Source organism: Ciconia boyciana, chromosome 7, assembly GCF_034638445.1.
Source record: "Ciconia boyciana chromosome 7, ASM3463844v1, whole genome shotgun sequence".
NCBI classification, from domain to species: domain Eukaryota; kingdom Metazoa; phylum Chordata; class Aves; order Ciconiiformes; family Ciconiidae; genus Ciconia; species Ciconia boyciana.
The window spans coordinates 51261173-51285459 of NC_132940.1; the positions used below are offsets into that span (position 1 = coordinate 51261173).

The window sequence follows — 24287 nt, forward strand, 5'->3', positions numbered from 1 at the left end:
TCCTGTTTGCCAATATGGTTGAACTGTAACAAGTCTTTGCTGACTGCACAATTTTGAGTCCTTTCCAACACCTATGCAACTTTCACAAGTGCAAGAGAGGGTTTTCCATGTCAAGAAGAAGCAAGAAAGTAAATGCTTCAATTATTTTTTATTATGTGAATGAGAAAAGTAGACATAGGTTGGCTGCATGGCTATGGGTGAAATTTTAAAAAATGTTATTTTCTCACATTTATATTGACATAAGAGAGTCTCATTTACTGAGAACCTTACTGTGATTTATTGCCACCTTCTACTGAGCCAAAAAGGGAAAAAAGAGGTAAGGAGAAAACTGACTGAACCGCATTATATACTCAAAACTATTCTGCTGAAAACAAACCAGACCTTCAATGCTTAAGTTCACTCTTTTTTTCTTTTAATTCTGTCACTAGGGACTGAACTGTATTAATTGAAGCCTGTTCTGCTGCTTCAGATAAATAGACGTTTTGTGTGAAATGTGCAAGTGAGGAGACCAAATTAATTCTAAATCTACTGGAAATTAACAGAGAGATACTAAAATCAGCTAATTTGGAAAAAAGAGAGAAAGCAAGTGTTTGAGGCAGATGAAATAAAAACTATCAGTCAATAATGCACATAGAGGCAGGAGAAAATTAATCAGAAGACTGAGTATATCAATCTCTGTAAATCAAGCCATTAAACAGGTTTGAAGAATCACTCTTTTCAAGTTATTCCCATTACAGTATTAGTGAGAAACAAATGAGGTTATTATGTTGTAAGCCAGCTGAAGGGTTGAAAGCAAATAATTTTTTCTAGTATCTGCCTTTGCCATGAACATCCTGTACTTCCGAGATAGATTTTTTGAGGAAAAGTAAAATGCAGTTGTTCCAGAGAAGCTGGTCATGTTCACAAGGGCAGCCAAGCAGACCAGGAGTGCAGAGAAAGCAGCAGATGAACTGAACGTGCTTCAGTCAAATTGAAAGGGGCCATCAAATTATATCTACATTTTTCACATGAAATATCCTACTATTAACACTCATACTTTCTGGATGATTCAATATTTTGGCATAGTCTCATTCCGCATGCATTATACTTCATGTTTTTTCTACATGCTATGTATCTCTTTAGAACAGAATCTTTAATAAAGAGGCCTTTCAAAGCAGGAGCAACATGGGTCAAATTATATCCAGACAATGGATAACACATCACAGCGTAGTGTATCCAGTGGTACGCATCACAAGTATGATTATCTCCCTGCCTTACGTAACAGAATTTGAAATAATCTTGTGCAAATATACATTTAAATTATTATTTTTAATCCACAGATCAAGCAAAGACCATATATCATATTAAAACCTCTGTCACATTATAAGTCAGTAGGTTCTATAGAAAGATGACAGGTTTGAAGATCTTCAGGTGAGATTTAGTAACAGTAAAGAAATTGTTTACACTAAAGATTCTGCCTTATGGTGTCTACATAACACCAAAGAGGAAAAGGCAACTCCAGAAATTCCACCTCAGTTACACATAACATATACTACTTCAAAAAGTTTGCAAACAGTACATTTGCTTTAGAGACTATTGGAAATAAAGGAAGAATGATTTATAAGCATGTGAATGCCTGCTTACACTACCACTGCACATCTGTAGTGTATCCTAGAAAGGCTATGGGAGAGGCTTAGACCTCAGCCAAATATCAGTTTCCCAGTGGCTTCAGCACAACAAAACCCCATTCAAACAAATTTCGAAGAACACCACAGAGACTCAGGACTAGTCCTTCACTCTTTCAGTTGATGCCATGAACAGCCTATGCTATGCTCTTAACCTCTGAATATAAAAGAAAAGGGCCTTTTGAAAATAATTTCTCTGCTCTGACACTCATGGAAGATTTGGGAGAAAAGAGTGTGGAAGAATTATGCGAGAATGAAGCCTGCTCAAGGGCCACAGCAAGGTCTTGGTGGGATCCTGGTCTGTAAAACTCCATAATCTGACTGATGGACGTACTAGGAGAGCCACGAGCAACTACTACTGTGGTAGTAGCCAGTGCTGCAGCCACTAAAGAGACCCCTTGACAGGCAGGTCTCACATGGGATACAAGGTTTGGATTTAGGCCTGGCAAGTGCCAAGTTTAAAAGCTAAAGAGTTGGATTCCCTAGTAAGAATGAAAGGAAAAAAACAAAAACATCAAAAAAACCTAAGAAAAAGCCAAACAAAAAAAAAAAAGCAAGACCAAGGATAAGACAAAGTCAGTTGCCTTTGCAAGTTCTTTTCTTTTTTTTCCCCTGAAAGCAGAAACTTCTGCTAGAGCACTTCTAAAGGATATTGCTGTCTCTCTGAACCATAGGAAGAAATATAATTCTGTCACCTGTATGCCTGCCCAGGTCGAGCTTTACTTAAATATAATGTCATAAAAAAAAAAAAAAAAAAAGAGGAGGGACTAGGACAACAAAAGTGCAATTGTTAAATGCATATCCAATGCAAGAGGTACTTCCATTCTGTGAAATCACTCTGTGATAAGTTAGCTTGAAAAGGTTTTGGATAAAAAATAACACCAAATCCATTTTTAGAAGATACACTGCAATTAGAATTTCTATTTACATTTGCACCTGCTTCCACCATCTCTTTTTATTTAAATTACTGCTACATATTTTCTGCACAAACTTTTTATTAAAGTTTGTTGTATTGTACCATCTATTTTATTTCAATAGCATTCTTTTTTAAAAAAGTTAAACTTTACAGTTTATGCTCATGACAGTTTATGCTCAAGTTTATACCCATGTTTGAGATAACTATAACGTAAAAATATGACACCTCTTATTTCTTCATAGTCTACTATTGTCTATGCCTTCATTAGAAGATGACAGACTATCGAAGTAGTCCAAACCAGAGAGATGTTTTCACAATGACCAACAGCTTTTTATATTAGACAGAAACCATAAAATACTCAACAGTTCATATCTTATCTAGATCTTGTTCTACCACAAAAGCTGCCGCTTTTGTATCTTAAGATGTAAAGTTGTTAGTGTTTAAGATGCAAAATAATACACATAAAAGATGAAAAAATGTTAGCATATGCATCACTATAACAGATTTATAAATTAGAATTTACATTCCCATGTTCCGGGCTTCTGCTTGACTCAGATTTTCTTCAGGTCCAACAATTTTTATATTTCTGATAATGTTCTTGGCTTTTTCCCAGAATTTCTTGATGTGCTTTTCATGGTAAACCTCCTGTAATCATGTTAACATTGTTTATAGTAAATGAAAAGTACAAGTTGCTGTGAAATCATAAACATAGTGTCCAAGAACACATTGTATTCTATCCTAAACAAACAGATGGCAAACAGTACTTGAAGATATTCCAGTATAGCTGTCATTAAAATGAAGCTCTTCTGTCCCAAATTTTAGCAAAAGAATCCAACACATCAGCAATATAAATCAAAGCCGTACTTCCAGACCAATGATGCAAGATTGACAGACTGTTTATGCAGTATTTTTTCAGGATATTTATTTTACGATCTTCAAAATCCATCCTACAACCTCAGTGGCACACAGGAGTTTTTTACACTACTCCAGAATGGCCTTAGAGAGGGAGCTGCCACCTGTACCCAGGTGGACAGTCACAGTCATTGTTTCTTTAAAATGTAGTCACAGTGATTGTTTCTATAATTTCTAATTACCCTAATGCTAATTTAAGAGATCTCAGCTGCATGCAATGCTTCCAATCCAGTGCCCTCATTTGTAGCTTTTGCATATTATGGCTGACATTAGAATAATTAAAATATCAGGTAGGGTTTTCCCCCCCTCTATGATAAGAAAGATATTCAGTCTTTTATATTCATTTCAAATACCATATGACTTCTGGCTGAAGCAACAAAACCTAGCATAGCCTACGATTCCTATGTGCATATCACATTTATACCTTTAACATCCCCTTAGAAAAGCACACTGAAGACTTTCAAGATCAGCTCTACTTCTATTACTCAGGCCTTTTGTGCTATGATATCTACAGTAATGCACACCAAGTGAAAAAGGGCAGAATTATATTTTCCTCCCATTTCTCTTCCAGCCCAGTTTTTTCCAAAAGACTTAAATACATCTGTCACCTCACTCATGAAAATAGCAATACTGAAGTCACTGGTGAAGTATCAGCAACACCAGATATTTAGGTAATTAGCAAAAACCATTAAAAAAATATTCCAAAGAGCAACTTATCTGTACTGCCATTCAAAATATACCTGGACACACCAGTCTTTCCCATGGCACCCAGCAGGAGCACCAAGAGAAACATAAATGCACTGGGGCATCAACAAGATGAAAAGCAAATCCAATGTCAACTATGGGATAATAGTTATTAATAACATGCTATAACTTTTGGTGAGTCCTGAAGTGGTCAGGCAGTTGGCCTAGATAATCGTCCTAGGTCCCTTCCAACTGGAACTATTCTATTCTTACTCTATTGTTTTACGCCAATCAGTACTTCCCCCAAAAGCATACACTTTAAAATACAATCTTTTTCATTACTAAAAGAGAAATAATCTAAGCAGTTTCTATAAATAGCCTTCAGTAAGGACTGACAAAATTTCATTTAATTTGTGTATTTTTTCCACTTCTGCATACTAAATTCTGAAAGATATCTCTTCCTATGCAGTTTAACTATGTACTTATATAGAATCCATATACTCCCTCACACACTTTCATTCATACCATAATTTCCAAAATTGAAGCTTTGCACAATAGTAACATCATACTTACATTATTATGAATGAAGATACCGAGTGCCTCCTTTGGGTAGTCCAGAGTCAACAGTCTGTCTAAAAATTTAGGTAGGAAAGGAGTGGGTTGTTCAATGAAAACACCAATTTTTACTCTTGGATATTCCTAAAAAAAATGATATTTTGACACAACCAATAAGACTTGCCTCCTTTCTAAGATTAGTTACATTAAAAAGCAGCTAATGTCATGTTGTAGTAACTTAGGCCACCCAGCTTTCAAACAATCAAAACCAACCAGCTCAAAAGTGCTATGCCCCCTGTTTATTTTCACTGACTTCACTAAATAAGCAAAGATAATGGATTTAATATTGCTAGAAAACTCTTTGAATTCCAATAACAGAAACTGGAAGTAGAAAATAATGTATTATATTTTTAAAAACTCTTACTTAAAAAAAAATTAAAACAGCAAAAAAAAGTATTTAAGGAAATACACCTAGAACTGCACAGCAAATTCATTTTATGAAAGTAACATACACATGTATGTTAAATTTACAAGAAAATATAGGGAAGACCAGTTTTTTAAAAGTAGTTAAAGAATAAATACCACGAAGTATTTTACTCATCTGTACGGTAAGCCAAAGACTGCCATACCCTTCCACACACTTATATGCACTATTTCCCCCTGACCATTATAAGTGGGCTCTGCATTATTTCCCTTGTCACTGATTTTATCAAGACCTTTGATGAACTACCTAGAGCTTCTCCCCTTGCATCCAAGGATACTGAAGTTTTATCCACCTTATTTTAATGTGAATTCACATCTTTTGAACAGTGTTATTAATTCCTGGTTTGTATGTGCTTGATATAGAGATCATGACCACTAAAACAAACCTAGACAGCACTTTTGTGTATTCCTAAAATATATTATTACATTATGCAAGACAAAGAAATTTAACCTTCAAAGGCCTCGACTCCTTCACAAAGAAATGCACTGATTAAACAAAAAATTTTCCACCTATAAAACAGACAGTTAGTATAAATGTCTAACCCACTACAAGGCTTGGAGAGAAACCTTATACGAGTATAAAAGACTGCAAGTTAGCTTTCCTTAAGCAAGCCAACACCCATTTGAAAAGTGTCTGGATAAACCATCAGCACATGTTGAGATTTCACAGCGTCACTGTTTACATCGGAAATCCAGAAACATACTGGCAAGTGCACCAGATCGGAAACATTAGGCACCAATGTTTACCCTGACTACCTCCTATTCACAACTTCATCTGCAAACCTAATATGTACTCATGCAGACATCCTAATAACTTCAAAACAGCTGATGGAGACAAGTATGCTGACCTGTCTTGAAAAAAGCAACTGTGATATTCTCTGGCAACCACTCCATTGAGGCTGGGATCAGGGTAACTGGTACCGCTGATTGCAAGTGATGAGGAAAGCAGCGTGTGCCATCAGGCTTGCTAAGCTGAACATGCACATGTGCTACCAATAATAGAACTGCTGCAATAATTTATTTTGCATATTTCTCTAATTCTAAGGCATTTTCCCCTTATTCTCCAGAACAAAGAGAAGCAGGTTCAGGCTGGACCTGCAAAGGTTATAGGCACAATCAGGAATTACTAATACTTCTTCAATACACCGAATGACCCAATGTCTACACTAAAATCTCAGGAGTGTGACCAAAGCAAAAAAGCGTTTAAAAAATTAAGAATAAAAATTCCTGCAAACTGCATGTCCTCAAAGCAGAGAGTTCATTGATCTAGACCCTAGTTTACCACATTATAAAAAGTTGTCACTGCATAATCTGAATCTAGGTCCGAATGAACAATTTTAATACCCAGCATTTTGAGTATATCAAGTCTGAAGTTTTGGTTCTTCCCAATTATGCCTCTGCAAAAACACTTTGGGAATATCCAGTCTGCACTGGGATGTTACATTTTCTCTGACAGATTTTCTCATTTTCACTAAGGTCATACATTTGCCTTTTAAAGTTTACTTTTTCACAACCAGTAGGTGAGTGTATGACAATTTTTGGAAGAAATTCAGGACAACGCTCTGTGTAGTCATACTGAGACAAAGTCCAGGAACCCTTGCCACAAGGGGCACCAGTGGAGCGAGACGATGAGCACGGTCATCCTTTCCAACTGCACCGGGAAGTCTCCACACCAGGACAAACTTTAGTATTTAAGAAGTAGCTCTAGGGTGATGAAGTTTGTTGTCCAATTTAATTTAGGTTTTAGCAAAAAAACCCTTAAGAAAAGTGGCAAAAATTTACACTCATTGAGCCAAGGTGCGTTCTTCAACTTATTTATCGTTACCCTGTTTCGACCTGGGCAGGAAGCTAATTTGGGGGTGGCATGGGCTGCTGGCATTAGCAGAAATGAAGGCAGTTACTGAGTGTTTCCACACCTCAGCTGTGGTCAGAGCACAGGAGGTCTTGCTCCTGCGAACAGGACAAGGACCGAGCAAAGGACTCGTGTTTGTGGCTCTCAGCTCCTTCACAGTTAACCTCGAAGCTCAGCTTTTCACAGGCCATGCTCCCAGCAGGTGCTCACACTGACTCTGGTAGTACCTAGGGCTCTTCTGCTCACCCATCGCAGAACCACCTGCACAGCCCATGGCAAGGCTTCCACTCACCTCTGCCTTGCAATACACCTACCCCTGACCTTCACAGAAGGAATTATATCCTTGTGCCCATGATGGAAAGCAGTACTATTTCAGCTCCTTGTTCTATGCTGGAGCTTATCTGTTTTGTACTGCTAAGTCAAGGTCTGCAGGTAAGACCAGCCCAAAACATTGAAAACACAACTCCTAAGCATATAGAGTCAAGCACTCATTCATGCCAGAATTCACCTAAAGGAACCCAAAACCCAGAACATAGCTGGTATCAAAAAATCTGATTCTCTCCTTGCTTATGAGAAGAACATGCAAAATCCTCAGAAGGTATGAGTGCATCAATGCAGAAAGTTAAATAAAACAATATGGGAATAATGATTAGAGGCACAGAGTTGGTATTGCTCTTTTCACCGAAGATTTCTTGTTAAGTAGCAACCAGCCAGGCCAGAACAGAAAGCACTTTCAGAAAATGAAATATTGCTTGTACTCAGAAATGCCTGAAGTAAACACTTCCACTGAGGCCAAGGAAAAGTCTTGTTATTTCTCCTGGCAGAGTCAGTGAGGTATGAAATCCAAAGAATGAATTACAGTAAGGAAGACACATTCCAAGTGGATGTACATAAACTATAGGAAGCTATCCAGTAAATCATTGCAAGTTACTCCCCATTACTGGCTTTAAGATTTAACTGCTCCCCAACCATGTTTTAATTGCCAACATCATTAGGAAAAACTTAGACAACTTCTTTTCCTCAGGTAAACTTTATGTTGAGAATGCATACACTATTTCAGTAGAACACCATTCGAATGTTGTATTTGCAAAGCAAAATTAAAATTAAAAAAAGATATAAAAAGAATCTGAAAGTTATTACAATTCCAGCAATAACATTTTTAATTTATATTCTAGTCCATAAGCAGCTTATTGTCCAGAAATTCTTTCACTTTGTCCTTTCATTACAAAGATAACAAGCCACTACTACTTTTATGCTATCCTCAACATGACCCTCTAAGACTTGTTCTCATTCAAATCTTCAGTGCAGAACAGAAATGAAACAGCTGCTGGAAACAGCCTGTTAAGAATAATCAGAATGTTCTTTTAAGTATAAGCCTTACATTCCCACATGGTAGATCTTAGTATTTACTCTGCCTAAAATTTACTGAGTACAAGCCGAAATATTCATAAAGACACTAAAACATCATGCTTGGAGCCAAAGAGACAAAATAAGTTCCCAAATATTTGATATACACACACAGGCATGTGTACGTGTATGTTTGTCCTATGAGACTTCTGAAGACTGAACTGATATCCAATCTCAGTTACATCACATTTATTCTACAGAAACACATTTGCACATACAATACAGATATCTGTATCATCCTTTACAAGGTGAAGCAGTTTTGACTATATGTCTCAGAAAATAGTAACTGTAACCATGTTACAGTTAACTGTTAACATCTATTTGTAGCAGAAATTATTAAACTGATGCATATTCAAGCTTTTTGTAGGTCTGCAGTTAAAAATCTGAAATATCTAAAGTTTTTCTACCTCTCAAAAATTCTAATTATTCACTTGAATCTTGCATTATTCAAAAATGATTCATTCACCCTCAGTGAACAGAGATAAGGATCTGGAGGGCTTTTGGGGATGCGATCATCTGCAGTAATATTGGGGAAACGTATACTAAAATGAATGCATAAAAACATTTCTAAAAGTATTGATATTTCCAGTAAATTAAAATTCCATCTTTACAGTTTCATATACCAGAAAAAATATCCTGAGATGTCTACAGAACATAATATTACATACTGAAACCACTTTGCCTCAGAAATCACTATACACCTATTAAATGCATTCAAAAAGGTTTTGTTCTTGTGAAAAGTATTCTTACCGTTACTGTTGACAGGTCTAATAAGTCCAAATCACAAATACTGCAACCAGTTTCCCGTGTCCAAGCATTGGGGATATAGTTTCCCAAATAATTCAAGTGAATCTGGTAAATAAATGAACAATTCAGATTAATGAAACATGCATGCAAATGGTGATTTGTACCTTTTAAAAGAATTCAGGCTTACTCATTGAATCCCTTATACCTAAAGGCAATTGGCTGTCTTTTTTTTTTTACTATTAAAAAAAACCACAAACCCAAACATACAAAAATAGCTGGTAAAAGCTTTTTCTTTCTTCTTTTCATTTACAAACCAGAGATGATATTCTCCTAGCATCTATATTTATTGCTTCAGTTAAACCAAAAGGTTGTTGCAAGCATAACTACCAACTAAATGCTTGTATGACTTCCAAGACACAGACTATAGATCATTCAGCTCTCAAAAGCTGCTAGGCATGATTTCAAGAAAAAAAAAAAAAAATTATCGTTTAATTCTTTTCCCAAATCTGAGAATCACCAACCCTTTACACAAAACACAAAGAGTGACCATATGAAAGAACACATAGAAAATGTACAAGATAGGTGCCCAGACGATGTATTTTTGACAATCTATGCCAAGATTCAGAAGCCAGCCAGTGGGATACATTTTAAAGCAGCATCTAGCTTCTTAACGCATTTTGAATCAGCACTGAACGAAATATGTACTTTTTCTGTCGATGGGCTGCTGGGACTGCCCTGTCCTCCTGGATTCCACAGGAGTTCGTGCAGAACTTCACTCTCCTCTCTTGTCACTTCCAATGGTTAAGGGATCTCTCATGCCAGGGAAAGTCTGCCTGAATGAAGGCTGCTATTCATTCCTGCTCTACTGCCCTCATCAAAAACTGGAAGGACAGAATATAATTTTGCATAGAAAACACACTCCAGCCCAATATTCGATCTGCATTTTATCATACTTTGGGCATTTGTTTATGCATATTGAAAAATCATTCTAGACAGATTACAAATAGAATTGCTTGAACTTAATTTGAGAGATGTACAATAAAGTCTACAAAAATATTTCACAAAAGTCATTGCACTTGAGAAAAAAAAAATTACATGTTAGGATGTCAGGATAATTTAGTATCCATTTCAAAGAAGTGTCTCTGACCGATGCTATTTACTAATCTCCAAATTGAAGAGATTAAATACAAAACAGAATGTTCTTACAAACAAAACTTCTACAATTTGGAGTTAATTCTGGGAATTACTTTCACGGCAGTTTATTTACTAACTAGTGAAAACTTTTTCCAATCCCATTATATTATTGTCCTCTTCTATGTTTAAAACAAAAGAATCTAATCACATTGCCAAAGTGACATACAGCAAGTTTCCTCTTTGTTTTTAAAACTGCATCACTACACGCAGAGACTGAGTTTTGTTTAGTGTAGCATAACTTGTGGATTAACATAAGGAGTTCCAACCTTAAAACTGCTTGCCCAACTGTAAAATACAGTACCTTTCTTTTCATTGGCAAAGTGCCAGCAAAGCCAGTGATGATAGATAAGTTGACGATTTAACTGAGGCAAAAGTAACTGTAGCAACATGGAAGAAATTGGTCATATATTTCACCACTACTGAGTAGTTACAAGCCAAACAGATAAAGGCATCATTACATTCACTAATTCCAAAGATGAAATACAGTGCAAAAACTAAGCAGTCATTGGATATTAATGAGTTTCAAGCTTTATTTCATTCTCCTGGGAGGCATTTTTCTGAAAATAAGGAGCTACAGTAAGGAACATGTATTCAGAAGAACTTAGAAAGCAGCCATGCCCAATCCTTCAGCCAACAGAGGCTTAGAAATGATACAACTGCCTGCTTCTTTGCCACGTAACAAAAATATGCAACTACCATATGACCAAAATGTAGCCATTTCTCCCAGAGAAACTGTGCCAGGTCCCCTGGACCACTGAATCCTTACACATGGACAGAAGCTGCCAAAACAGCTGTTTCACAGGGCAGGCAGTGCTCTACCATGAACCCAAAGCTAATGAGCCATGGCTACATTGCAGTGACACCGCACATATCAATGACACTGAAGATGCAACAACAAAAGCCAGCTGTGTGCGTGTATATACACATACATATATATTTTTTTGCCTATATACAATATATTTTTTTTATATACATGTATATGAACACAGACCAAGGTCTGTGGTAGGATCAGATGTGTTACTGTTTTGCACCCCAGCCTGTGACTCTTGGTTAGATTTTTCTCCCCCTGAAAACCTATTCTTCTGATTACCATTTAATAACCAGACAGACATTCTTCACTAGCTTCAAGAATTGTTTTATGATAGTGAACAAATTAACATAAGCTTACTTGCTTCTAATATTCCATGCTACAATGAATTTGGGAGCAGAATGAGTTTTTTCAGCAGCAATATCAAGTTACAGTGATAGCAGAATAACATGATGGAGAGCGCTATTAGAATGGTTTTTTTTATCCTTGCAATTCTTATTAACCTTAATTGGAAATTAAGTGGTGTGTGCTATGACTGTTTCAGACTCTTCCACCATTGTTTTTGCCTCTATTAAAATTGCTGTCTTTGCACAAAAATAAAAACAAACTGCCACTCACTTTAGTTGGACCATTTCCATGAATGGTGATCGGTAATGTGTCGTACACTGAATTCCTTGCTCTCACTTTTCCTTCTTCAAATTTCAAAAGGACTTCATCTGAAAACCAACAAAGATCATACAGTAATAACAGTTTATAAATAAAAGCTAAAATTTTGGAGTTCTTTAAGTTCTGGCTAATACAACCTACCCTACTGTTGCTATCATTGTGAATGTTACTTATTTGGAAGTTTTTGTTCATTTTTTTAACTAATCTTGAATTCTAAGCTCTTTATGCTAAATAAGGTTACATAAAACTTCAGAGTTTGCCATCAGCAGCCTTCAGTATTTGAATAAAATCTGCTTTAAAAATAAGTAATTTTGTGCAAATGCTATTTATAGAGAAATCATAGTTATTTCAGATATGATCTGACTATAAAAAGTTGTTCCGAAATTGGAGGTTAAAGGTAAGAAAGGAAGTTTGCCCAGATGCCATTTTTCAATTTAAATTCATGACAATTGAATAAAAGAAATTCCACATTATTCCATATTCCATTTCATTATGTATAGCTATTTGCTTAAGAAAATCTAAAATGCAATTTTAATTACCAATCTTACTCCTGTAACTAAGTTTGTGAAAGGCAGATAGAAAAATGGTTCTTAACTTTGTATTTATTGCTAACTTCATTTATTGAAAACTATTTTTTCTATTTTAAATAAAATATTTTACCAATTGAAGAAATCAATTAATATTAAACCCAAAAGACCTGTAACTAATCTGGTAATCAGGTTTACCCATCCAAATATTTCTTTAAAACAACCATGTGTTTAGGGAATGATATTCATGGTCAAGCAAAGAAAGTATTAATGACAGTTAATAAAACACACAACGTGGAAATCATACACTTACCAACAGCTCCATTTAGGGTCTGGAAAATTGTACATTTGTGGTCCAAAGTAATGTTAATGCGTTCCTGAAATAAAAGTAGCAAAGATGTTGAGGCATTCTAAAGGCCAATGTTTTTACGGTAATGTTACAGTTATACTGCAGTGGCAGCAAATAATCAGGCAAAACTACTCTACGTATTCAGCTCTTAGATATAATTCTTAATGTTATACTGTTAAGTTTTTCTGTATTCCTGAGTTGTGCAGCTGTATAGCAATCAGTTTTATGTATGCAAAAACTTTATCTAAACTTGAAGGATAAAGGTCATAACTCTCCAAAGAAACTTCAATTTGGCAATATAGGCCAAAGAAAATTTGTGTCTTATCTTAGAAATATAAGTCTTGGCCAAGCAACAAAACATACTGTGTTTTGCAGTCTCAAAAATACGAGCACCAAATTTAAGTATCATGTCAGAATAGAAAACACCACTGGTCTTAAAACATGTTCCTAATATTGTACTAATAATCCTACTTAGATTCTTATTTAAAGTAACTTGTTTTGAAATTTTAACATGTTGATCAAAGTATGTAACTTTTAAAACACACTTAAAAACCCTTATACAGATAATATACTGTGTTGTGGTCTTCCAAGACTCTGTTACATATTTTACAGCATTGGACATTACCATACAGAAAATTAGTGCTAATGCATAGTACACTATCCCAAGCTAAGTGCCATGGAGGCATTTTGAACCACAGTGCAGTAGTGCACTGTGCAGAGGTACACATTTTTTGTCTAGAAGACAAACTGTTTAGACAGCTAATTATATTACTTCTGACTTTGCTGCACAGTCAGCTTTAATGCCTCTAGACCCTGTCCTTTCAATTGCATATCTAGCATCTGACTTAACTTGCATAAAATCAATTCAAACATGAAGGGCTGGAAGGAACGTCCAATGAGGAGCAGCTAAGGACTTTGGGCTTGTCTACTTTGCAGAGCAGGAGGCTGAGGGGTCACCTCACTGCTCTCTACACCTTCCTCAGGAGGGGAAGTGGAGAGGGAGGTGCTGAGCTCTTCCCCCTGGGATCCAGTGATAGGATGCATGGGAATGGTTCAGAGCTGCACTGGACAGATTTAGACTGGACATTAGGAAGCATTTCTTTACTGGGAGGTGGTCAAACACTGGAACAGGCTTCCTAGAGAGGTGGTCAATGCCCCGAGCCTGTCAAGTGTTTAAGAGACATTTGGACAATGCCCATAATATCATGCTTTAACTTTTAGTCAGCTCCGTATTGGTCAGGCAGTTGGACTAGATGATCATTGTAGGTCCTTTCCAACTGAAATATTCTATTCTATTTCTGTACCTGTATCTAAACATGCCCGATGTTTCAGGCATAACTTAATAAAAAAACATGTATGTATTTCAGAAACTTTACATCTGCCTTAAGCATACAAATGCTCAAAATCAACCTAAATATTCTGCAATATCAGCTTCTAAAACTCTTTTTGCATCAATACATTATTAACTTTCCTTAGCCCTCTTTTTCCAACATCAGGGCCACGCCCCTGATATCTATCATGCTTTAATGCTGCTACTCAGCAGAGGACTTTGTTAAGCTAGGGCACAGAGAGGTCTTCACCAAAAATTTACAATGCAGCTTTATTGAACGTATCTGCACAAAAAGCTGAAGAGTGAGACGCAGCTGCAGGCAGATCTGAAATGGCAGCAAGCCAAAATATAAAACACTGGATCAGCAAGTCGTTCAGTGACACCCTGGAAAAATGCCACATTCTCTAGCCGTCAAACTGCCAAATACATGGGACCCTCATTGAGATAAACGTGTCCAATCACATTTTCAAACGTGTCCAGTCACAATACACCTCAGAGCTATTATTTCTAACAACGAAGCACAACCTGCCTGAAATAATATATCAAGTCATGACCCTTTGGAAGCCTGTTTATCACTCCGACAGTAAGAACCTCCAGAGAACAAACACAACCGTCAACACGGCACTCAGGAATAGAGACAGCATTCCTTTTATTTTTATCTCCTGATGTTTTATGAGGAGCAGCATGTTATTTCAAGCAGAAAGAAATGAGAAAGCCAGTCACTACCTACCCGTGCCAATGGGTCAACATAGATTTTGGTGTAAAACAGCTGGTCATCATCATTATCCTGCAGATTCCATTGCTGCACAATACGATTTATATATGGAGCATAACCAATAAATCCTGCAACATCACACACACATAAGTTATTTCCATAAAAAGCACTACTCTGCCAATGCTGTTCACCAGTCAGGGACTTCATTCTGACTGTTTGGTGCCAGCAAAGGAAAAGCATGAAATTCATACAACTTGGCTCAAAATCCAGTTTTCTTCCTGTGATATGTACCAGTTCTGTTTTTAAGAGTTCTTAATTAAGGGTTATTTTTATACTAATGCTATTTTAAGGGAAAAAATAGGAAACAGAGATCTGTTTAGGATGGTCCTGAGAACTCCAAAGCTGAGGATTAGACTATTACTGTTCCCAAGAAGCCCATCTGCGGAAGAAGTTTCATTTTCATCAATCCCTTCTTGCTGGCAGAGAAGCCTGAACCTAATACTGCCAGAACTACAAAGAGAATTCAACTCAAAACCAATATACATTATGTTTAAGACAAAATAAAAAAAAGATAGGGCAGATAGGTGAGGTAAAGCAGGGAGGGAAAGGAACAGGGACACTCCCAGTTCTACACACTGCCCAGCACCATGTACCTAGGAGAAGTGACATACCGTGCTCTGTAGCAGTTAAACAGTATCAGTGCCAGCACATGTATTAACTGCAAAATTATCACCAAAGCTGGCATTTAAAGGAGGACTCCACAATTAACACACCATTGAGATTAACAGGAGTAACTCACACTTCTCTTGGAACGAACTGCCTAAGCCATGCTGACAGGCCAGGCAGAACTACCAGCACATCTACACTGTACGCAGAGATCCCCAGGAACAAGGTAGCCAAGTCAGGAAATCCTGTGACCCAGCTAAACCGTGCCTATAAACAGCACGTGCTGCTTTGACTGGGTTTGTACACTAGATTGTTTCTGAAGTAGATTCAATCTGTGGCAACTGGGTCATCCCTGCATTTCATTGCAAGGCACAGTTGCTTGCTAGGCTGTTACTTTATTTACCTGCTTTTTACAAGTTATTGCCAACAAATACTGTGTAAGTTTGAACGAAAACTGTTCTTGAGCACAGAAGAGGAGCTATTCAAGTGGGGAGGAAGAAGGGAAGAGGAGGACAGCAAATCCAGTCCTTGATTTTATACTTGGGGAATTCAGGAACAGTTCCACATACAAATACATAAAACAGATAACACAAGTGAGTCATGTTCAAGTTCAAGAGTTTACTGTGTTCAAGAATCACACTTGCCTCCTGAGTTCAGGAATCGTTTTCCACTCCGGACAACAGGATACTTGTCAGCTAGCCTTTTATCTGGCCAAATTAGTCCATCTGCTGCAAACACCACTTTATGATTAGTTTCCTGAAATTTCTTTAGCAGTTCTTCAGGGCCCCCGGCAAAGATAACATCATAGCTGAAAATAAAGAAAAGATATCCATTAGATTAGTTTAATTTTAATGCTTCTGTGTTCAAAACAACAAGTGGTTGGACTATTCAAGTTTTAAAAATCATACAGACAGTCTTTTTATTCTGAAAAATGACTCATTAAATCATGTTTTACCACCATGTAAAAATCCGGTACCTTTCTAGGAGAAAAACTTCAATCAATACTATTTATCCAGTACAGTTTCCCCTTCTGTGTACATTCATTTTTTTTTTTAACCTTCCACATTTTGGAACTTCTTTTTCCTTCAGATTTTGTCTACCTGAAATTGATTTTCACATTTCATGTATTTTGAGTAAAAAACATATTTTCCCCTTTAGAAAACTGTTTATGTGTTTAAGAACAACAACAAAAAAACGCAACACTTAGCAGATTAAATAGAGTAGGACTTAAAGATGATTTAGGTGAGTCTCACTGGGAAACTCTAGATGAACTTGTTCCAAAACACAACAGCACTGACTTTCTTCTGAAAAGTCTTACCAAGAATGTACTTAGATATTTCTTAATATAAGTCTAGTTGCCCATAAACTTAAACTGTGTTGCATCCTGACAATATACATATTTCTCCTTCAACCTCTTTATCGTGCTGAAGACTTCAGAAGGCTCTAAACTTCACAATATTTATTTATGAAAAACTTCACCTGCCTTTATGTGTTCATCAGATTTGACTCCCAACTCCTATCGAGGACAAAGACCTAAAGGTGGAGGGCTCATCTCTAAAAACAGCAGTTACTCACAGTTGAAGGTCAGCACTAGCCCAAAACAGAAAGAAACATGTACAGGTTTGGCAAAGGTCATGTAAGAATGTAGTATCACAAGCCTAGTGGTTTCTTGTTGTTGAACCATATCTAAATCAATGCCTCGGGGGGGGGGGGGGGAACGGGGACACGGACCACAACCCAAAACCTCAAAATATGTATAAATGATTAAATTATTCAGACTACGAGGTTCCTTTGTTTGTACTCGAGATCTACATATAAAAGCATTAACGTGCAAACCACTTCAAGGTTCATTTTACACAGCATGAAACCATGACACAGTAATATCAGAATCATGTCATAGATTAGTCTCTGGCTGAAGAAGCAGAATATCTGGACTTAATGGTAGCACCTCAGCGTCACAGCTTCTTCACCTGAAGTAGGTATATTCTTATTCCACACATCTACCTTAGTAACTGAAAATCATCAGCTCTGATATAGGGCAAAGGAATAAAAATCAAAACGTCTAACCTTGACCAGGATTTTGTTCTTGCAAAGTCTTTCACCTGGCCTAAGAAGGACAGCAGTACCCCCACCTGCAGTACACAGAACTTTTTGCATTGCAGTGCATTACTCAGCAATAGAGCCAACAGATCAACCACTACTGACTTCTGGTACTTCTTTATTACAGTTCTGAAATTATTTTAAACGTCCTTTCTTCAAAGGGGATTTCATGCAATTGGCCTAAGAACTGAACAACAGCTGGCTTACAAATGCAAAAGAGAAGATTTTCACCACAGAGCAAAGTATGAACCCTGGAGAGGAACTGTGTTATGCAGTCTATATAAAGTAAGCGGGTTTCCGAAAACTCTCACTGTTTTGTTTTTCTGTAACTTTGGCAGAAGAATGTATAAAAAAATATTGTACATTTTGGAGCTTCCCCAGTTTTGCAAAAACTGCCTGCTTCTGCCCAAAGATACAGGAATACACTTCCCTCCCTTTTCCATTCAATTGGTTAGCCCGATTCAAAGCCAGAAGGAGCCCGAAGAACAAGCAAGAAACAGGAGACAAGTTGAAGACAGACAAAAACAGAGATTTGTCTGAGGCTTTAACTTAATAGCTTGTGGCAGGCTGTGCTTCTCCTCTTTGATCAGGTTAGTGCTGCTGCTGCAATGACTTACAGCTGCAGGAAGGAACCAAACACCCCTGGAACATTGCTTCCAAGGACTGTCATTCTGGAAAAGAAAGCCGAAGTTGCGCAACATGCTGGGCTAGCCACATGTGAAAGGGATATGCTACTTAATACAGCACAGTTTATAATACAAAGCACAGTACAGAGCTGCTAAACTGCATTACCAATTACTGTAAACTTTACACACTAATGGATATTATGCAGGAATATGAATCCAGCATCAACCTACATTTTCCACTGATTTTCACGGCCCTCTGTTTTGTCAAGAGGTGACTTACTGCCACCACACCTCCTCCCAGGCAGGACCTCCACCAGCCTTCCGCCCCTCACTGCCAGTCTCCCCATCACCTGCTTTATGAGGCCTTTCTCTCCAGGCAACAGGAAAACTTCTAGAGTCAAACTAAAACCTATAAATCCATAATTTGCCTTGCTCACCTGCTATGTCAGGTTATGTTCAGCCTATCTAGCACTCAACTCCTCCTGTAAGGGAAGATTCACCTCAGGTCTACACCACTAAGACCATCACAAAACGGGTCCCAGGACTATCCTTGACAGTTTATACTGTTATTATGGGTGATGCACATGACTGACTTTAAACAGGGCTTCAAAATTTGACAGGGCAGAAAAAGTGTGGACATATCCAGGAAAAAGCAGGCTGCCTTGGCAAGCTGGAAAAGCTCAAGTACTCTTTTATTTATTCTTCATAATCCTTCCAATTAAATAGAAAGCAAGAAGAAAGAAAGGGAAAAAAAAAAAAAAAAAAAAAAAACACCAAAAAACCCAGAAAGTTTCCACAACTCCAATCCCATTTCCTGAAGCTCCCAGATGGCAGACGCTTGGGGCTGGAATCCACCCATCCCTCCTCCTCTTCTGCAGCAGCAATGCACCCTGGCTACGCATCCAGTGCTCCCAGCAACACAGGAAAATGGCGACAGTGGCTCGGGTCCTCTAGAATTGAACATGCAACTTTTGCATCCACAACTTTTATAACAATAAGGACATGTTACTATTGGAGCTGCAGGTTAAGAGCTCAAAATACAAACAAGAGAGGGCTTACTAGTAACCAGCAATTCAGGTCCCATATTTCATCCTATTTAACTGGACTGTTCAGCCACACAGCCATTTTGTCATTTACAATGTATCCCCACCAAGATCACACTTTAACCATTTTGAGAGATGTAGAAAATGTAATTATCCCTCACTTTCTGATAAATGTTTAAAAAAAGCCAACCAAACAAAAAAAAAAAAAACCTGAGAGGTTTCAAAAGTCTTCCACGATACAAATAGATGGCTGTGGGAGTTCTGGATGAACAATCACAGCATCAACCATTTTATCCAGTCTACACTGGCCATTAGCCAGTTCAATCTGAAATGGTCCAAAGTAAACCAGAGGTTAGCTCTCGCAACAACAAGCCTAATTTAAATAGCGTTACATCTGCAGGCAAAGCATTTTGCTATCTGCACCTAGACACAAGCTGTCCACAGAAGAAGTTCAAACTATTTCCAGACTGTGAGCCATAAAAAAAAAACTGCTCAAAAAAAAAGCAAGAAGCTAAGTTTAAGTAAACAGTTCACTAGAAATGGTTTGCCTAGTTACCGTAAGTAAACCAGACATTTCCTTGCCCCCCCCCAAGATTAATATTCCAAATGTTTCACAATGAATATAACAAAAAACACTTGAAAAAGAAAGGAAGTTCACTATATTTATCTTTTCCAAACTTACTGCTACATTGATTAACATTTAAATTGCAAACCAGGATTCGTGGAAATGAGAAAGCTCATTAGAATTAAAACATTATGCTAGAATCAGCAAACTATTTTTTTCTCCTATTTGGAATCAGTTCCACTGGCTTTAAATCAATATGTACTTGGGATTATGGACCTCAAGAACTTGGGAAGCCTTAAATCCTGTGATTTTTCATGGCAAGAAAGATTATGGCATATCCACTTCAACACACATGGTCCTCTGTACTCTCTCATCCATGCCAGCAGACAGCCCGCCCCTCGAGAGAATAAATTATGTTGGAGAAGAATTTGAGCTATACCCAAATCTGATAACAGATTTGCATATTTTACCGTATAGGGAGCAAGTAGTGATGAATCAGGATAATAAATCTGAAAACAAAGAAATTCAATGCAGAGTAGCAAATATTTGGGAAACATTTGATTCATCTGAGCATTTAGTAAAGAACAAAATAATCTCCCAAATTAATCTTTAAAAGTTTCATTTATTGCATGATCAGTAGAACAACACTATGAACATGTAATACATTTACTTTTAGAAAGATACTTTTTCCACTTACCGAATGCAAAACTAATCAAATCAATAAGAAAAACATTCAAAAACTGAATGTGTACCTCCAAACTCTGTTAGTTTTGCTATCAACTAAGTGTACAAAGAAAATATTCAATGTAGTAAGTTTCCCTTATAAAGCTTGTTCATAAATTGGTTAAGATGATTTAGACATTGGCCTTCTAACTCTATCTTCTACTTATCACAAGAGGTAAAATTAAAAAAGAAAACAGAGTAGCATCTTTAAATTTGCTACCAGTTTAGCAGGCTACTCCAACTTTCCTAAACTCTTAAGTTATGCAAAACAACCAAGGAACTTTCCAGCAAACACCACTGTGAGACCACTTTCTCTCTTGTGATGTCTGCTGTATAAATCCTGCTGAATCTCTAACTTGCAAAAGGGTCCCTAAAATTCTTCATCTATCAAATTTTTAAAAATAAATAAATTTAAAAAGCAGGTTGAAAGATGAAAGAAAATCCTGGAGCCATCATTCCAACATGACTCGGTAACAGCAGCGTGAACCCACGCACAAACCTCTCCAAGCTCGCACTCAGCTACCTCTCCGAGGCTGCCTGTCTGCAACTGGGGCTTCATGTCCCCAATTTGGGACTTGGTCCTGTACCTTCCTTGCAGGGATTCTTTTAGTCCTGTGACCCTGCTCTGGTTAACACTAGCATGGAGGAGCTTGGCAGCTGCTGTGAGATGGATTCTTAGCTGCTCTTATCATGCTCTTGTCACAGGAGCAAAAGAACAGGAGAAGGGGGGAAAAAAGCAGAAGGAAGCAATGGAAAAAGTGGGATTTGAAAATGTTTGAGCTCCCTGTTCTCTGTGACAGGGGGAAACCTATCTGGCCTCCAGTGAGGACGTTCAAGCATAGTTGTGCTATGAGCTATAATCTGGCACCTGCAGCAGCACTGCCTCTCCATCCTTCCATCACACAGACAGCACAGGCACCAGAGGTGTATCTGGCACCAAGCCTCTTGTTTCAGTTCTCTAAGACGTAAAAGAAGTTCTCCTGTTAAGTGCTTTCCTCAGAGGCCCATTTTCTTCTTCCATATCACTGTTACTTCATGGAACAAGATGAACGCTCTGGTCCCTACTGGCCACTTTATTTCTGGAGCTGCTTTCGCTCCCCCCCCATTCCACCCTCCCAGCCCGCAGTCACGTCCTGCCCTCACCACCACCAAACAGGGAGAGGACAAACACTTGCTTAAAAGCCTGTCAGCTCCCAATAACATTTTTTTACCCCCTTGAGGCAGCAGAACTATGAACAACTCTTACATCTGTAAATCCGTTAAAAAAGTAACAATTGCTCCAAGAGCGATCTACTATTTTTATGAATGGAGACAAATGGAAGCTAACTCTCAAATAAACAGCAAGGGGGAAAAGCAGCATGCAACTTTCAGCATGTCTCAGCAGCAACTTTTGCATGCCTACCCAGACTAAAATGTAAAGGCAACAAGCCAGGTTTGCTCACCATTCAACAAACATGACAACCAAGTCCTCTTGATCAGCATAGCTTTCTATGCCTTCTTTCAGCAGTCGAACTTTCTGCCCTCCGCCAATAGAGTTAGGCAGCTCACCACCTTTCCACTCTTCACCTTTTCCAAGTACCTGGAATAAGAAAAAAAGCACTTTTTGCTAGTACTCAAAAACAAGAGGGTTTTTAAAGCAGACCCTTATTGAAAACAGATGTTAAAGCAGAAGCAACACATTAAAGCATAGCAAGCCAGCATTTCCAGCATCATAAGTTTTCCATGTCTGAAGCAGCATTCAGCACAATGACATCACTGCAAAAACATGAGACAGACATTTCTTAACCAAATAAGAATCGAGCAATTGCCTGCTACCACCGTTTACACAAATGTGTCTCCTTCAGGAAAAAAAAAAAAAAAAAAGAAAAAAGCTAATAATCTTTTCAAAATTTGTATTAGAAAAACATTCTGAATGAGACCTTTAAAAGTCAATATAATCACTTTAGGAACAGGAAGCATAAGAGACCTTGGTGGATCAGGGTATTACTAATACTAATTGCAAGCTCTAGTCTTTCTGAGATCCCTCCAGAACACTTTTGTACAAGGAAAGGATAGGTTCCCCAATATACAGCTGGCTGCTAAAATCAGCTAAACAAAATTGCTCCTGAGCCAAGTGCTATAGCAAATCACATCTCAAAAACAGAAAAAAACCTTAAACTTTTTGTGGGTTTTGAGCATAATATTTTTGGAACTTATAAAACCTGGAAGAATTACATTGCATGATGTTTTGGACAAATAGGAGAATCTGGATACATAATAGGTGTACCCAGAGCTCATGCTTCTCCAGTGCTTTAGTACAGCATAATCATATTAGGAAAGATTCTCTCAGTCTTTCAAGTTCAGTGGCATCAGAGACCCAAATAATTTCCTACTTATAGTGTAGATACTGTGGTAAGTAAGCACAAAAGTTTAACACCATCTGAAATCTTGGATTCGCTCTTGCAGAACCAATTTGTGGGGAAAGTTTAGAAGAAGTTTAGTGCCTTCCCTTTTTCCCAAGGTCACACAGAGGCCAACCTCAGTACATGACATACAGAGACATGGAGCAAGGCAGAAAAGGCTGGCAAGAATGATAGAAATGTTTTGTCCTCTCAAAGAACTACAGGTTCTTGAGAAACACAGTGAAACTTTCAGTTGTGACCCTCCCTCCTTCCCCGCAGCAGGGATCCAGCCTTGTTTAAGGAGGAAGGAGACATCCAAAGCCCTCCGAGTGCAGTGCAGCTTCCAGAAGTATTCATGCAAACAAAATTAGCCACACTGAAAAGCAAGGCTATATGATAAACCATGACAGAGCCAGTAAGTGACTGAGGACGCTGATCACAATAGCTACTAATCTGTAAAACAGTTCCTAAGGCAGTGGAAGCAGCACCCTCCCTTGGTCGTTCAGAGGGGGACCAGCAGGTAAGCAACAGGGACAGCAACAGGGCCATGTGCAAGTGCCCTACCGGACCCCAAGCTCTGTAATTGTTTTACTTTGCCCCAGCATGCAAGGAAACTAATGCAAACCCCAGTTACTATTGCACTGTTTCTGTCTTAAAGGCTGTATAGTATGAATATTTGATATGAAAACATACAATACCTTTACTGTGTAGTTGAAGTGCTTTGCAGTTTGCATGAAACGGTGAAAGCCATCGGTTTCTTTAGTTGCTACAGTAAAAACTAGTAGTTTATCTGAGGAAGAAAAAGAAGGAACATGTATTAATATGCTTTCAGACCACAGTTCATAAAAAAATACACTGAACAGCACTGGATCTTGCCTGCATCTCATTCAAAGAGAGGAGGCAAAAACACTGTGGTATTATAGGCATGATACATTATCAAACAAGAACTGCTATGGACAAGGGTGCTGTATGTAAAATTATCCTCAGGAAGAGGAAGCAAAGAAATCTATCTACTCTGTAAACAACTAGCTCAATACATGAAAACAAAGCTAGTATGACTACTGGACAGGAAGGAATCTTCAAAACAAAGATAACTTATTACTTTTCAGTCTAAGCTAATCCTGTGACCTCTTACCACAGGACTCAATGGTACCAGAGAACTTCACCTAACCTCAGTAACTCCCCTGAAAGCAAGTGGTTCATATTCTTCATGAAAACAGGGCGGGGAAAAAAAACCAACCATGGAAACCAGTCCCCCAAGGGGCAGCATTTAGTGTTTTTAAGTCCCTGGGCAAAGACAAAAGAGTAAGGTTGCGGTTGGGGGGGGGGGGGGGGGGGGGGTGTTGGGTTTTTTTTGTTCAGAACCTCTGTGAA

The 24287-nt window shown here is 37.9% G+C and overlaps 1 protein-coding gene across 4 annotated transcripts in view; it reads right to left on the bottom strand.

Annotated features, from left to right (window-relative positions):
- The window catches only part of PLOD2 (procollagen-lysine,2-oxoglutarate 5-dioxygenase 2), a 66984-nt gene that overhangs the window by 26727 nt on the left and 15970 nt on the right, over positions 1-24287 (bottom strand). For all 4 annotated transcript variants that reach the window (XR_012043579.1, XR_012043578.1, XM_072868856.1 and 1 more), the window contains exons 2-10: positions 23612-23703; positions 21975-22111; positions 16120-16283; positions 14825-14937; positions 12729-12792; positions 11841-11938; positions 9224-9325; positions 4750-4875; positions 3104-3225 (exon numbers count right to left, since the gene is read on the bottom strand). Coding sequence is in view for 2 of the 4 variants with exons in the window: in XM_072868856.1 (XP_072724957.1) it covers positions 3104-3225; positions 4750-4875; positions 9224-9325; positions 11841-11938; positions 12729-12792; positions 14825-14937; positions 16120-16283; positions 21975-22111; positions 23612-23703 (1018 nt within the window). In the remaining 2 variants the exon portion in view is untranslated. The remainder of the gene's footprint in view (positions 1-3103; positions 3226-4749; positions 4876-9223; positions 9326-11840; positions 11939-12728; positions 12793-14824; positions 14938-16119; positions 16284-21974; positions 22112-23611; positions 23704-24287) is intronic.